A 17,135-nucleotide genomic window follows, 5' to 3' on the forward strand; every position below is an offset into this window, starting at 1 on the left:
GGTTTTTTGAGACAGGGTTTTCTCTGGGTAGCCCTGGCTGTCCTGGAACTCACTCTGTAGAACAGGCTGGCCTCGAACTCAGACATCTGCCTGCCTCTGCCTCCCAAGTGCTGGGACCAAAGGCATGTGCCACCACTGCCAGGCCCAGACCTGGCCTTTTACTCAACAACTGAAGGGAACCAGTCATTCTGCAGGAGTGGAGATTGTGCACACAGCACAGGGGGGTATGGGTATACAGGTTGAGAAAAGGAAACTTTGGGTATGTAGATTACATGATCAGGCCAGTTCCTCTGCAGCCTCACAGTGGCAGATAACCAGTGGGTGCTTCTATGCTGATCTCCTTATCAGGAACTTCCTGGAGCCCAGCAGGCCACAGGTGTTACCAGTCAGGTCAACTTTACTGTCTGGAGTTTCTCAGTCCATCTGAAGCTTTTAGATCATTTATCCTTCAGTAACAAGACTGCACAAAACATTTTTTAATCATTTATTTTTATTTTATATGCATTGATGTTTTTCTTGTATGTATGCCTGTATGAGAGTGTCAGGTCCTGGAGTTATAGACAGTTGTAAGCTGCTGTGTAGGTGCTGGAAATTGAACCTGGGTCCTCTGGGAGAGCAGTTGGTGCTCTTAACTGCTAAGCTATCTCTCCAGCCCTGAACAAAACTTCTGATACCCTTAATTTGGGAAAAAGCTTCAAAGTTTTTGAGTAGATCTTTCAAGTAAGGTTATTCCCAGCATAATGAAGTAATAATAATTTCATGCAGAGGAGGTATGGGACTGAGAGAAAAGTCAATGGTATGTTTCTTCTTCCTCTTCTTCCTCCTCTTCTTCCTCCTCCTCTTCCTCCTCTTCCTCCTCCTCCTCCTCCTCCTTCTTCTTCTTCTTCTTCTTCTCCTTCTTCTCCTTTTCCTCCTCCTCCTCCTCCTCCTCCTCCTTCTCCTTCTTCTTCCTTTTCTCCTCCTTCTTCTCCTTCCTCTTCCTCTGCTTCTTCCTCTTCTCCTCCCTCTCCCTCCCCCTCCTCTTCTAATTAATTAATTTCTTTATTCTTCTCTCATCTATTACATCCTAACTGCAGTTTCCCCTCCCTTCACTCCACCCATTCCCTGCCCCTCTCCCTCGGGCCTACACCTCCTCTGTTTCCCTTCAGATAAGAACAGGCCAGTAGGGATATCAACCAAGCATGGCATAACAAGTTACAATAAGACTAGGCACTACCCCTAGTATTAAGGCGGGACAAAGCAACCCAGTAGAAGGAAAAGGGTCCCAAAAGTAGGCAAAAGAGTCAGAGACAGGCTCTGCTCCGCTGTTGTGAGTCCCACAAAGAAAAGGCCCACCCTGTTTGTTGGTTCAGTAGCTGTGAGCCCCTGTGAGCCCTGCTAAGTTGATTGGATGGGCCTTGTTCTTGTGGTGCCCTTGACCCCTCTGCCTCCTATAACCCTTTCTCTCCCTCTTCTGTGGGGTTCCTCTGGTGCTGTCTCATCTTTGGCAGTGAGTCTCTGTATCTATTCCCATCAGTTGCTGTATGACATCTCTGATTGTGCTAGGCTGTGGTTTGGAGGAGAGTATGTTTAAGAGGCCCTGCCACCTGTAAAATCTTAAGCAGAGGGTTTTTTGTTTGTTTGTTTGTTTGCTTTTGTTTTTATTTACAGTCCAAATGCTGCCACCCCTGCCTGGCCCCACTCCCTCACACACACAGAATTTCCCCCTCCCCCTTCCCCTTCTCTTCTTAGTGGGTGCCCCCCTGCCAGGTATCCCCCCACCCTAGAGCATCAGGTCTCTGCAGGGTTAGGAGAATCCTCTCCCACTGGGGCCAGGCATAGCAGCCCTGTTGGGGAAGGTTTGAATTAAAATGTCACATTTTGTACCCCTTCATTAGCATTGTAAAGCACATGTTGTCAAATGGAAAGGAAGAGGTTCCCATACCTCTCCTGGAATGAATCCAGGCCACAGGGTCATGTGTCATTGCTGCCAGTCACGAGGACATTGCAGAATGGACAACTGCTCCATTAAAAGAGGAATTGAATAGGCAAATTAAAATAAAGAAACTGGCTTACTTCTGACTCCATTACAAAAAGAAAACTTCTAGTCAGTCCTTGGGAAGCTTCCCAACTGTGCTGCACAACAGAAGAGACTGTGGTGGGCAACCTGCAAATGGGTCCTAATCCTTTAAAAATGACCTTTCCATTAATTGCCACAGCTCTAGCCCAGGCAACATGAAGTCCATTTTCCTGGTCTTTCGTCAGTTCCACTTTTAGGAGTAAGTCTTGAGGCTAATTTTTCAACAAGGAACAGATCTGTTACTATGTGATACCAAAGCCACAAGTTGGTCTCCTGCCAAGTGACTCTGTCCCATCCTTGCTTCTGAAGTGTGAGGTACAGTGTCAATTTTCATCTAGGAAATAAAAGTACCATCTGGCAGGGTGACCAGCATCTTGGCCTTTTCTCCTGATGAAGACCAGAGAGCCAGGCCTGTTAGAGTGACCAGTAGTATCAACTGAGAAAGTAAATCTGTGCATATTCAACCTCTCTACACTTCCCCCAAAGTACATAGATATGTATTGTAGGACTTAGCATTGAAGGTAAGATAGTTAGCTTTAATTATTTAAGAGGCAAGTCCAGCTGGGCCTCGTTGCACTGATCTGTAATCTCAGCTGCCTAGGAGACCAAGGCAGGTGAGTTCCATGTTCAAAACCTGCTTGGAATACAGAATGCATTCATGCCAGCTTAAGTAAGGTAATGAGACTCTTCCTGAAAGTAAAAAATGTACAAAGGGCTGAGGATATAGGACTGTACTTGTAAAGATGGGGAAAGAGTGGAAGGAGAAAGGGAGAGTGGGGGAAAGACAGACGGACAGACAGACAGACACACACACACACACACACACACACACAGAGAGAGAGAGAGAGAGAGAGAGAGAGAGAGAGAGAGAGAACATTCTTGCTGATGAGTTTTTTGACTTCTCCAGACCCATTTGCTGAGTCCAGCCAGAGCCATCTCTGGCATGTAGTCACTGTACTTGCTGTGCTCTAAGTCTCTTCACCTGTGTCATTCTTCTCACAAGATTTCCTGTTCTCTTTGTTCCCCTCCTTTCGAACCTAGCTCAAATATTGCTGAAAGAGAATACTTGTTCTTTATTATGGGGGGAGCTTTTTGAGACAGGGCTTCTCTGTGTAACACTGTTCTATTGTTCTTTTTTTTTTTTTTTTTTTTTTTTTTTTTTTTTTTCTTTTTTGGTTTGGTTTTTTTTGTTGTTGTTTGTTTTTTGTTTTTTGTTTTTTTGCTTTTTTTGTTTTTTGTTTTGTTTGTTTGTTTTGTTTTGTTTTGTTTTTGTTTTTTTGAGACAAGGTTTCTCTGTATAGCCCTGGCTGTCCTGGAACTCACTCTGTAGACCAGGCTGGCCTCAAACTCAGAGATCCGCCTGCCTCTGCCTTCCAAGTGCTGGGATTAAAGGCATGCACCACCACTGCCCTTGTAACACTGTTCTGGTACTCACTCTGTAGACAGATCTCGGACTCAGAGATCCACCTGCCTTTGCCTCCCAAGTGCTCAGATTGCTACCACCACTAGACTTATTTGTCCATTCTTATATACAATTGATATCTTAGTGTAAATAAATTTCTCAGTGCATTGACATATACTTAAAGTAAAATGATGAATTTTGATACACATAATATATCACACAGGTCTATTCTTACAATCTTCATTTTTCTTATCATTTGTTATGAATAAAGAGTTGTATACATTTACCACTCAGTTTTCCCCTCTTCTGTTAAGACTGAAGTTCACTGAGGTATGCGGAAGGGCCTCACCTACTGTCTTAGGATTTCTACTGCTGTAATAAAACACTGTGATTAAAAGCAGCATGGGGGGAAGGAAGGGATTTATTTCATCTTACAACTCTCAGACCATACGCTGTCACTGAAGGAGGTCAGGGCAGGACCTGAAGCAAAAGCCATGAAAGGACACTGCTTCTGGCTGGCTCCTCATGGCTTTCTCAGACTTCTTTCTTATATAGCCCAGATCCAACTGCCCAGGAGTGGCAGCACTGCCCATGGTTCACTTGTCCCTCCCACATCAAGCAATCAAGAAAACACCCCATAGATTTACCTACAGAGAATCTAATGGACACGTTTTCTCAATTAATATTACCTCTTTCCAAAATATATTGGGGTTTGTTTCAAATTGGCAAAAAACCAAAAGCAAGCAAACAAACAAAAAACAACCAACATACCTACTTTACCCACTGTGGGGTTGTAGACATCAAAGGTGCCGAACAGTTACTTGTCAAATAAATAAATTGAAAGAACACAAAGACTATAATTTCAGCCTTTTCCTAAGTCATCTCTGCCTGTGTCTGTTTTAAATTCCTGCTCAATATTCCAAGAATGTCTGGTTTCCTATTGACTGACTTATGGCCTTCTCTGTAGTCATATTACTATTCTCAAAGGTCCATCACATACTCTTGTCATCAACTTTTTTTTTAATACATTGTCTGGTGTCATTAGCCATGACCAACCCTGCTGTGTACGAGACCCAGAGTATGGGCATGTTAAATGGAGTTCTAGAAAGTTACATGGGCCAGAGATGAAGGAGAATTTATCAGTTTTGCCTGGAATTGCCCTTTAGTGATGATTTCCTAGTCAGTGAGACTCTTAGATGGTTCAGACCAATGTCTTAACTGTAAAGCACTCACTTCCTTTGCCTGTTAGACATTAGGATCAAGATGTGGAGAGTAAACAGCAGTGTTACAGCCTGGAGTTTTCTTAGTATTCTTCTATTTTGCTGACTGTGTTCCTCTATTTCCCTATATTTCCCTAGTGGTTAAGCAAGTGCTCTAGATGCTTTCTTAATTATTAAATGTTCACTTCATAATGTAGAAAGGTATTAGGAAGGATAAAGGTCTATTTATGTGGTTTTGAAGTGAAGAATTGGAAATGCTGAAACAATGACAGAGACTAGATTTGGCAGTGTCTTCTGTTTAGACTAAAATGTTGTTTGAAACCGATCACCTGTAGCCACTGTGATAGAGATTTTTATTTTTGTATTTTCAAGTGTCTCAGTGCTCGTAGCTTCTACTCTGGGGATACCTCAGAGGTCTGCAGGATGAGTCTCTCACCGGTGTCCTCCATAAGAGAAGGGTCCCAAGGTGAAACAGTTCAGAGACACCCAAGGCCAGTTGCACGACCTCCTGGCTGGAGGTCAGAGACACCCAAGGCCAGTTGCACGACCTCCTGGCTGGAGGCTTCTCACAGATTGCTGGATCTCTGGTGTTCCAGGACCCCGGGAGAATCTTCAGGCATTTTTGTTGCAGTTCTCCAGCCTGGCTTCAGCCTGTGTCTTGAACTCTGACACACATCTCCGTTCTTTGCAGGTTCCTGCTGATGATGGGTGTGCTGTTCTGCTGTGGAGCTGGTTTCTTCATTCGCCGGCGCATGTATCCGCCACCACTCATTGAGGAGCCCACCTTCAATGTGTCCTATACCAGGCAGCCACCAAACCCCGCCCCAGGTCAGCCAGCCTCATCCTCGTCTGCCCTCCTTATAATCTGTGTGACCTCTTCAGACATCTATTATGCCCCACCCGGAGTGTGCTAGAAGAGATAAATCAGGCTACTTGACCATTTAAGTTCTGATGAGCAACTTTATTGTTTCTTCCTGCTGATAGCCATGCAATGTTGTGTGTGTGTGTGTCATCTCATGTCCTTATTTTGTTACTGATGAGCCCACTCATTCTTCTTTCTTCTTGGTTTTCTCTTGAGGTACCAGAGGGGGAAGAGCGTCGGTAGGGGGCAAAACTTGGTCTTGAGAGATTTTTAGGATTGCTGTTTAAGAAGAAAACGTGTACTGTCTAAAAGTCTAGGTCATTTTGCTGCTGTGGCTGACATGCCTGGGATCCTCTAGGGCCAGAAACTGCAGTCTTGGCCTCAGAGCTTTAGTATTTCACCATAAAATAGCAGTGAGGCATTAAGTAAAGGATTAATTGCAGGGACTTTTCCCTCTTGTCCAGAAGGAAGCCTCTCACTTGTCAGGCTTTGGGGAGGTTTGAAACAATAACCTTCTATTGAACCAAGAGAAGAGAGTCACACTTGCAGAAAGAAAAAGTTTTACACAATCAAATGTAAATAAACTGACATAAATTCATATGTACATTCATACATCCCCATTCAAACAAACTGGGCTCACTTGACATACTTATCTCGTAATTAAATATTTAACAGACACACACATCCATTCTTACATATGTTTATGGAGCGAAAGACCAAGCAGAAAAAAACTCACTCATCCTGGATGAAAAATGAGCTCCAATCTTTATTTCATAGAGAAATAAAAAGCTTTTACACTTTTATTGCTAAATGAGTTAAACCTAAGTCTACAAGAGGAAAGCTCTGTCCTCTTTAGTAAGAAAGACTAAGCCTGCCTTGCTATTAAGAAGAGACCTGTTCTTTCCCATGATAAGGAAAAGCCTGCCTGATCCTTCTGCTCTATCTACAGCTTCTTCTGTTTTCCTCTTTCCCTCTGTATTCTATATGTTGCTCTCTTAATATTTTTAAGTTGCCTTATAATTTCTAGGTTATTCTTTCTTCATCTTTCCTTATGCATTTTATATATTGCTCTCTTCATTTAAGTTGCCTTATAATTTCTAAGTTATTCTACTCTGCATTCTGCTCCTAGTCCTGCTCTCTCCTCCTGTTCTGATGTGACAATGATAGTGTCCTTACTCTCAATGCCTTTATTTCCAATGCTATGCTTGCCAATGCAATCTTTCCTAGTCTTCTGTGCCTTTTCTAGGAGAAGAGATCACATGCATCCCTTTTTTTACAAAAGTTTACTTAGAAGTTCAAACATAAATTCAAATCATATATTGAGTAAGAAGTATACAAGAGAGAATGTATACATGACTATTCATTAAGAGTAATTAATTGTAGGGCAGCAGTAAACACCTTCATAGAAGTTACCCTTGGCCTTGTAGAACATATTACCTGAAGCAGTGTTTCAGTATCAAAGAGAATTAGCTATTTCTTAGTTCTTACAAGACAATTTTTCCTTAACTGTGTAAATCTCCCACATATTATAGTAGTTGGTGCTTCCTCCCCTCAAGACTCAGGCCGCTCTGGGTGTATGCGGTCCCCTTCCCTGGAAGGAGCCCTCTGTACATGGAGAGTTGCAAGGTGCCAGAAGGCAGAGTAGGCAGGCACTGGTTCTAGAGTAAAGATTTTTTGTTTCATGAATTTGAGGACCAGTATGTTGATTGCATTCACACAACTGTGCTCCGAGTCACACTGCTGTGCTCCCAGTCACACTGCTGTGCTCCTAGGAACACTGCTGTGCTCCCAGGCATACTGCTGTGCTCCCAGTCATGCTGCTGTGCTCCGGAGCACTGCAGGTAGATGACTGGACTTGGAGGGACAGTTCTTTCCTCTTGTAACATTTCTATTACACAGAACAAGTAAGTCCAATAGATCTACTATATCTTATGGACCTTGGTGAACAAAACTGTAGTTAAAAATTTGCTTAGAAAAAATTCACGTACAGACTAGGACTAATGTATTCTTATTATACTTACAGATACTAATAGTAAGTTAGATGACAGAGGTCTATAGGATACAGTGTAGTATGGGCAATGGTGATTTCATGGGTGTTATCTTCAGACCCATCAGGTTGTGTACAATAAATAAGCACAGTATTTAATTTGCCCATCATGTTTAAAATGGAACTCTGAGGAGTGGGAAAGTTGAATGTAACAGGTAATGTAGCCTGTCCTGCTTTGCTGGTGACATGCTCAAGATGCAAAGAGAACTCTTCTTCTACCTGACACTTGGCAGAGTTTTCCTCTTCCAAAAAGTCTTTCTTTACTATTTTTAGGATTATCACCAAGAAAGATGTGGATGTATATTTTCCATACCAGTTCACTGGAGCCACACCTTCAATTTTCATTGCAGTATGGCATCATTTTGTATTCATACATGGATCTTATTCATACATGGATCTTATTCTTTTAACTTCGAAATTTGTGCTCTGTTGGAACGTAAAATACAATTTTTCATTTAAAACATTAAATGGCTTCACATTAAAACCATTCACCAGCGGCTTTCATCTGGATCCATCACTCTTGGATAGAGAAAGGGCATGCAGGACAACATATCCTGCATGTCTGGAGCTGCTCCAGTGTCAGGACTGATGCTCCTGTAGTCATCCAAATGAGAGCCAATGTGGTGAGCAGGTGATAAAATGAGAGCCACACTTTTGTCTGTGCAGCTCATCCTGCTTGCCCTGTGGTGTCCGAGTAGTGTCAGAGGAAAATGCATCATGGCCACTCACGTTTCTCATTTTTGACAGCAATGAACCCTGTCTGTGTAACTTTGGTCTCACTTTGGCTACACCCAGTAAATCAGAAGATCTTACCAAAGTTTATTTCAGACCTGTATTTTTCCTGAGAAACATTTGCTGCCTATTTTCACAGTTAATAGTCTCACTCTGCCCCTCTCTGCCTTCTAAGAAAACAAGGAACATGTAGTTGGAGCTAAAATCTACAACTCAGTGCTCTAAATCCAGCTTCGAGGACAGAAACCTGATTATCTAGATACTGTTGATTTAGCATTAACTTTCTTTTTTTTTTTTTTTTTTTGAAATTCAATTTTTTTATTAGATAGTTTCTTTATTTACATTTCAAATGATATCTCCTCTCTGGTTTCCTCTCCCCCCCCCCAAAAAAAACCCCTGTTCCCTCCCCCCTCTCCCCTGCTTACCAGCCCACCCTCTCCCACATCTTGGCTCTGGCATTCCCCTATACTAGGGCATAGAACCCTCATAGGACCAAGGGCCTCTCCTCCCATTTATGACTGACTTGGCCATCCTCTGCTACATATGCAGCTGGAGCCATGAGTCCCACCATGTGTACTCTTTGGTTGGTGGTTTAGTCCCTGGAAGCTCTGAGGGTACTGGTTAGTAGCATTAACTTTCCAACACCTAATTTTGTAGATAAAAAAGCACTATTCTTTCATACTAAGTATGTGTACTGAGTTCCTTAAGCACCCCCATGGGCATTTCATGGCTTACACCCTAGTGAAGTAGCCCAAAGCATTCACACAATGACCTTATCAGCCATCTACATCTAATTTCCCTATCTACAAATTTAACCAAGCACAAGTCAGAAGTAAATGAAGAAATATTATATCCATTCTGTGCATGCATAGATTTTTTCTTAACATTATTTCATAAACAATATAGTATTAACAGACATTTGTATAATACTTATATTTCTCTAAAATATTGAATAATCTAGAGTTTATTTAATATATATATAAAGATGTTTGTGGTTATACATTGTGCCATTGGATACAAGAAACTTGAACATCTGCAGATTTGGTTTTCTATAACTGGTTCTAGATGCCAAAGATGATTATATATAGTTACTGTGCTGGCTAGTTTTACATCAACTTGACACAAGCTAGAGTTACCAGAGAAGTGAGAGCTTCAGTTGAGAAATTGTTCCATAACATCTGTCTGTACCTGTCTCGAAAAAACCAAAAAGAGAAGAAGGAGGAGAAGGAGAAGGAGAAGGAGAGGAGAAGGAGAAGGAGAGGAGAAGGAGAAAGGGAAGGGGAAGAAGAAGAAGAAGAAGAAGAAGAAGAAGAAGAAGAAGAAGAAGAAGAAGAAGAGGAAGAGGAAGAGGAAGAGGAAGAGGAAGAGGAAGAGGAAGAGGAAGAGGAAGAAGAGGAAGAAGAGGAAGAAGAGGAAGAAGAGGAAGAAGAAGAAGAAGAAAGTGTCTGTAGGCAAACCAGTAGGGCATTTTCTTAATTAGTGACTTATTGGGGAGGGACCAGCCCATTCTGGGTTTTGCTATCTCTGAGCTTGTGCTCCTGAATTCTGTAAGAAAGCAGGTTGAGCAAGCCATAAGGACCACACCAGTGACCAGTGCTCTTCCATGGCCTCTGCATCAGCTTCTGCCTCCGAGTTCCTGCTCTGCTTAAGCCCCGGACTGCCTTTGGTGATGAACAAACCTTTTCCTCCCTAAGTTGCTTTAGTCATGGTATTTCATCACAGCAATAGCAACCCTCATTAAAACAGTTGCTAACCATAACAGAGGCAAAATTGCAGTGCTTTTAAACCAAGTGAACTGAAAACTTCATCTGGTGTTCAGAATAAAGATGATTAAGAAGGCACATATACTGAAGCTGAGCTGGGGAAGGGGTTGCAGACAAGATTAGTGGATCAGATTGTGTGGTGATGACATCTCATCAGACTCTTTAAAATGTCCATGTAGAGACTCAGGAGCTTCACAGTTTTAACTCGCTACTTTAATCCCAATGGGTGTAAGAGTCTACATCAGGAGGGACACCAAACTTAAAAAAAAAAGTGCCTGTGAAAGCATCAAAGGCCATTAGTCAATCTGCCAGTGGGAGGATGCCAAGGACTAAGGACCACTGAGTGTCCTACCTCTTAGATATACATTGTTTTCATATGGTTAAGAGGCTGAGGGAGGTGAGGATTTACACATCCTATCCATGCTCTGGTGGTACCTGGAAGCATTCAGAAACACGGTGCCCTTATTTTATTCTACAGCCACCCCTGTTGCAGACCCCATTGGAGTTAAAGAATCCCCATTGCAGGAGACAAGGATTTAGGTCCCTAGCGCCATTTGTCCCAAATTCCTTTTCTAAGAACATAAACTTAGTTAATCATGGTAGCACACAAAGGATGCATGCCCAGTCAACGCTGAGGCATATGCACAGATTTTGTGCATTTATCTGGGGACTCCTTTGGTAATCTAAAGGACGAAAACTGGATTTTAGTGAATTATAAGTTCAGCATGTTTAAGAAACACTGCTTTCTCACTGAGCAGTAGGCCCAGCCCTTGACTTTTAGAGACAGGATTTTACAGTATAGACCACTAGTAGACACCACTGCTGCCGCCGCCACCGCCACTGTCACTGTCTCTATAACCTCTACCACAGGCTTTCCAGCATGTACAAATCTGGTAGTTGTCAAGTTTCTCCTCTAAAGAAGAAAGTTCTTGGTAGATATAACTTGCCCATCTGTCATATCTGCTTTTTAAGTATTCTAAATGTATCTCCATGTTCAAACATTTTGTAAAATTTTAAGATATATCTAGCTTGCTAATTCCTACAAAATTCATGAACTGGTACTCGTGTAACTTGAGTAGCCATACTGTGTGGACATTACAAAAACAGACCAAGCTATATCTCCAGTACACAGAAAACACCCTTCCCTGTGCTCACCTGTCATGGAGTTAGGGCCCCCTTCCTGCTCCTCTGGTCCTCAAGGGCAGAAGGCTAAGTGTATAGAGTAGCCACTTCCTTCTGCCACAGAAGAAGCCACATATCTCAGGGAACTGCCAGGCATACCCACATGGGCCTGTGGGAGTTACCAACCTGCCTGAGACCTTTGGCCACCCTGGATGACAGATCCTCTTTGCCTTCATAAAATGGTGCAGGATTGGAGACCTTAACTTAAGATACAGTGAATTTCCAGCAAAATTGGGTTCAAAGTGTAATGGGACTATGATGAATCTGGGCCAAGAGTAAGCTCTATCAAATTTAGCTACCTTGTTTTTCCTCTCTCAGAATTCGGATGGATATCTGTGTCTCCGTAGAATAATCCGCTATTGTCTCATTCTCCTGTACTTTATTGTACTCTGAAGACTGATAGGATATTTTAGCAATATCTCTCTCCAGAGGAATTGTACCCCGCAGGGCACAGCCATGTATGTCTCTCTTGCTTGTTACCAAATTTAGGTGTTTACTGTCTCGAGAAATGTTCTGTTTCTAATAGACATAATGCAGTGAATGATGGGGCAGAAGCTCCTCATAATATTGAGATGTGCCAGATGGTAGGTTTTTGCACTCAATGTTTGGTTATCTGTCTTTCAGGAACACAGCAAATGGGACCACCGTATTACACTGACCCTGGAGGACCCGGGATGAATCCTGTTGGCAATACCATGGCTATGGCTTTCCAGGTCCAGCCCAATTCACCCCACGGAGGCACAACTTACCCACCCCCTCCCTCCTACTGCAACACCCCCCCACCTCCCTATGAACAGGTGGTGAAGGACAAGTAGCAAGATGCTTCATCGGAGGCAAAGACAATGGACAGGCCCTTTTGCATTCCTCCCCATCCTCACCAATACTTGCTGATAGGGTGGTCCAAGGGCAAACTTGGATATTTCAAAGCAAGCCCAGCTCTCTTTCAAGTTTTTTTGTGGAGGACAATTGAATCCACACTGTCTCCTCTGTTGCTTCTGTTTCTGATGTAGTCTGTGCTCTCTGAGAGAGTGTGGCAGCAGTCCCTGAGGGTTGATATTCCTAGGGTTACCAGGGGAGATCCTCGGGAGAGAGGCTAAGAGGAAAGGAAGGTATAGCCTATGTGTTAGGGGCCAGATAAAGCGTTCAGGCTGAGATAAGACTCACACAATGCAGTAGTTGGCAGTGAAGTTCGAAGAGACACTATCCACTGTCCCAGACCATTCTCCTAATAGAAGCTGTGCGGATGTGCTGTCGATACTCGTTGGTCTCCACTCACATTTTGAAAATAGGCTTTACTCTGCAAGAATAGGAAAGACTCAAGTGCATATTGCTTCCACTGAAAAATGAGGGTCAGAATCAGGCCTCAGTTGGACATCTGTTGTTAAATAAAGGCCATTAGAGAGGGGAAATCTTTAAGTTAGGAAAAAATCCCCAAATGGAGACATTGCATTTTATGAATCATGGTCTGGCTTTTCCTTTAGTGCATGTGTTGAAGTGAGGGTGTGTCCTTTGAGATCAGATGGAGAGTGTGAACTCTGCTTCTGTGGAGGGGTCTCTACTCAGAGGGCTCCAACACCCTTTTCTTAGGTAGTTCTGGTGATGGGTTTTATGGACAATATAGAGCTGAGCGACACATTAGGCTGGGTAATTACATTGACCCTTGGAGAGGGGGAGGACAGCCAAAGAAATCCAGCAAAGCAAGACCAGCATTGCTGAGTAAGAGCTAGGGTTGTATGTGATCCCAGCAGAGATGTGCTGGCCTCAGAAGAGGGGACGTTTGCTGTTAGTTGCACAGACGACATAATCAAAAGTAGAGAAAGAAGTGTAGTTAGAAATGCTGTTTCCCAGGTGAGAATAAGAGCTCATCCATAGATTTACAAGTAGTGGCTGGAGTTGTTAACAGTACGGAGTTCTGTTCCCTTTCGTAGTTAGTCACGTTGCTGTGTATTTAAACCCAGGTTGAGACCTTGTGTACTAAGAGCAAGGAAGTATAGCTAAGATGTCTAGATTATTTATGTATAGTATGGTGGGTAGTGGGGCTGCAAGGAAGGGGGCTGACATTGTAAATGAACTAATCAGAGCCATTTGATAAACTGTTACTTGTCGAATGGGACATCCAAACGTGTCACTTGGGTGGACCTTGAGTATTCTTTACCACCTACAAGACCAGGAGGCATGGTGTCATTCTCCGTTGAGGTATTTACATGAGGCAGAGGTTCAGAAATCAACAGTAGCTGTGTGGGCTTAGTTTAAGGACAGAAAGCATAGAGACTGATAGACAGTTTCACAGGAAACTGCGGGGAAGGAATGGATAGCTTTAAAGACAGTTTGTGGATGCAGATGCTGCTTCCCATCATTGAGCACCTTTGTGTCTCTGGCTTCCTGTCACTGGATCCAGTACCCCTCCATGCTTGGGTCCTTGTTTTACATAAAACAACAAAGCACAATGTCTGCTGTTTACAATCAAGATGACTACATGATCCAAACATTTCCTCTCTCCTCTATCACTTGTGGCTTTAACTTCAATTTTCTCTGTTCCTTTTTAAAATCAAGAAGCACAGTCAGAGCTGCCCCTGGGATTGCATCAGGGAACAGCTGATCAAGGCACTCAGTGTCCATGACTAAATCTTATCTTTTTGATAGCAAATCCTTTTGAGAAACTGAACAACTGATCGGGCTCAGCAATTTTATACTCCAGTGTCTGTGTAAGATAAATTTTGTTTGCTATAGAGCCCACGTTGGAATTCCTTCAGACGTAAACACACTGACAATGCCTATGGAAATTGCACTTCTGGGGATGGTTCCCAGCATTCTTGTTTTCTTGTGTTTGGTGAGTAAGGCTCACCCCTTCCAGCAGCTCCACGTATGTGTGCTGAGGTCCTGTAGAGCCAGTGCTTGGGGACAGACCTGAAGCAGACTTGTGCATGCTCTTTCTTGGCAACACTTGGCTCATATTTCTTGTTCTCTTTTGATAGAGTCCTGTTTCCTATGTATTTAAAAAAATAAAAGTGAATTTAGTCATATGCTGTGATTTTTTTGGGGGGGGAGTGAGGCTGGGGAGTAAGAAAGAGATGGAGATTGAGTTCCTAATGAGAAATTATGCACAATTGATCATGAATTCACATGAAGGCATAGTAGGGTAGACGATGCTCTCCTCCTACAGAGCTGAAAGTTAAATGTTACCCAGGAATATATGTTCCACTTGATCAAATGACATGTTTTGAAAAACCAAGATAGGAAAAAGTTGTCCAAGTAAGTAGAGAAGCAGAATTGCTTCCCTCACAGGGGATGGTAGTACTGGTGCAGCATTGTGGCCTTTTCTTCTACAGTTACTGGCCCTCACTGTAAAGTCCCACTCTAGAGCTGAGTGTGGTGTTATTCAGATATAACATCAGCTAGTTGGGTACCTGACTGAAAGGACTGTATGAATTCAAGGAGTTCAAGACAGGCTAGATTAGAGAGCAGTTCTCTCATCCTGCTTTCTGTAGTGTGCTATTCTGCTTCTTTGGTAAGACTGATGATTTGGCTGCAACAGTTAAGCTGAATTTTGGATAAATTACTAAATGACAGTTTTATATTCTCACTTCTTAAAATACTTGTCTTAGAAGCCTGGCCCCTTCTCTGTTTGTCGACTCACATTTGGAGTATTTATTTCAGGGCTATAGCCAGACCATGGTATTTTCATTGAATGTTCTGAGAGGTATCTTAATTCTCTATTATCTTCTACTTTACAGATTTACAAATTACATTGTCCTGTTGGGGAAATGAGGAAGATAAGCTTGGGGTATCACAGCCCTTCTGTTCATGAATGCATCTAAAGATTGGGGATTTCAGGAGAGCAACTAGGAAAAACTGTGTGCTCTTCCCATCTCTTTACTCTCCACTCTGTGGCTGGGCCTTTTATTGAAGTGTTTTATTCAGTTCTTATTACAAAATAGCACATCTGACAAGTACATCTGCTCAATACATGACAGTACGTGGATTTTTCAAAGGTCTATTTATACTATTTACATATAGTCATCAACACACAATGATCCATTTCATGTTAAAAACTTACTCATGTTACAAGCACAGCCTCAAAGCAATGCATGAGTGTGAAATAGTCATAAACTCTGCGTAAGTGAAGCTGCGTCATGTGGTAATAAGAAGCTGTGTATGGTCGTACACAGTTGCTATCTCACTCCTCAGGAGGCTGAGGCTCAGAGGACCACTGGAGTCCAGGAGTACAGGATTTGTTTGAGTAATACACTAGGACTCTATTGCAGACGGACAGAAGGACAGATCCAGTAGATGTGTATCTGTGGGAACAAAGAAAGATGCCAGCTTCTAGATACTTCAAAATGCCATTGAGATACTTCGTCATGATTAAAACACACAAAAAACTTGAGAAAAAAAGTACTGTGAACACCATGAATTCACCACTTGAATTCCATAACTCTTGGGAATATTAAGATGATTTTTTATAGCAGTTTGCATTCTCTGACAGTTTCTGTGCTACAGTTTACAACACTGACAAGTGCTGACGGACTAAGGAAATAATCTCTATGTGGGTTTTCATGTATTTATATTTACTGTTCTACCCTTTTTACTACTTCTGGGCTTAGTTCTAATCTTATTTCTTCAGGACACCACTGTCTTAGTTAAGTTTTCTATTGCTGTGAAGAGACACCACGACCATGGTAACTCTTACAAAGGAATACATTTCTTTTCTGAAACTGGCTCACAGTTTCAGAGGTTTAGGTCATTATCTTCATGATAACAAGCCATGAGATGAATGGTTCTGTTCCACTATGAATCTTTGGATAATTTAGCTCCTCATCACAGGCCCAAAGCAATAAGACCACCCCATCATGAGATGGAACCTGGAATACTGAGCCAAACATTGGTTTTCTTTGCTATTGTTAGAGCAATGCAAAGCTGCCTAGTATAATTGCCTTCTGAATGAATGGGGAGATCGATGGTGCAAAGTGGATCCTGATGACCTGAAGAGAGTAACCCCAGTTCCTCATGTAATTGGTTGTGAGCCTAGCCTTTAATAGCTGAGTCATCTTTCCAGCCTATGCCTCATTTCCTTATCACCATCCTGCAGATGCATTTCCTAGCACCAGAGAAATGGCTATGTAACCTGCCTCTTCCCTCCACTCTGTCCACATAACTGTAGCTCTGAATATTTTTCTTAGTTCAAGACACTGTTTCTCTGGGTAAGAGTGCTGACTCTCCTGGAACTCATATTGTAGACCAGGTTAGTCTTGAACTCATAGAGATCCACCTAAGTAAGGCAGGAATCTTTATTCTACCCTCTCTGTCACTTAGCAAGGAAAGACCCCTCCATATTGACTCTAAGGTGTTGTCCTGTCTAATCAGCCCTCCTATCCAATGTCAGAGGCATTTCTTTGGAAAACTGATCTTTAGTATCTTGAATTCTTAGTACATTCAGCTTATAAACAACAAAAAGTTTCCCTCAGTGTTTTAGAAGCTTAAAAAAAAAAAGATAGAAGAGCTGAAATTAAGGTGCCAGTGGACATCCAACCCATTGTGCCAGCTGTAGAAGCCAGAGAGTGTGAACAACTATAGTGTTACAGTGAAAACAAGTATTTTAAAATTGTTAAAGAATGTCAGGGTTAAATACAGTGAAGTCAAGAGCACTGGGAAAAGTACACAAGAGGCCTTAAAGCTGGGCTCTCCAAGTGATGGTAACCACATGGACAGAGGAGCCAATTGAGTATAAGTGTCAATGTTGAGAGGTGCTGATTGGAGCCACTACTCTGTGAGTCTAAAGGTCCAGAGAGCCATCCTAAAATTTCATGGTGTGTGTGTATGTGTGTGTGTGTGTGTGTGTGTGTGTGAGAGAGAGAGAGAGAGAGAGAG

General features: G+C 42.5%; 1 protein-coding gene across 2 annotated transcripts in view; it reads left to right on the forward strand.

Annotated features, from left to right (window-relative positions):
- Vopp1 (VOPP1 WW domain binding protein) overlaps positions 1–14,288 on the forward strand; it is a 65,218-nt gene extending 50,930 nt beyond the window's left edge. For both annotated transcript variants that reach the window (XM_031382024.1, XM_031382023.1), the window contains 2 exons: positions 5,373–5,509; positions 11,892–14,288. In XM_031382024.1, the coding sequence (XP_031237884.1) occupies positions 5,373–5,509; positions 11,892–12,082 (328 nt within the window). In that variant the 3' untranslated portion in view covers positions 12,083–14,288. The remainder of the gene's footprint in view (positions 1–5,372; positions 5,510–11,891) is intronic.
- The last annotated feature ends 2,847 nt before the right edge of the window (positions 14,289–17,135 follow it).

Source organism: Mastomys coucha, unplaced genomic scaffold (genome assembly GCF_008632895.1).
Source record: "Mastomys coucha isolate ucsf_1 unplaced genomic scaffold, UCSF_Mcou_1 pScaffold20, whole genome shotgun sequence".
NCBI lineage: Eukaryota > Metazoa > Chordata > Mammalia > Rodentia > Muridae > Mastomys > Mastomys coucha.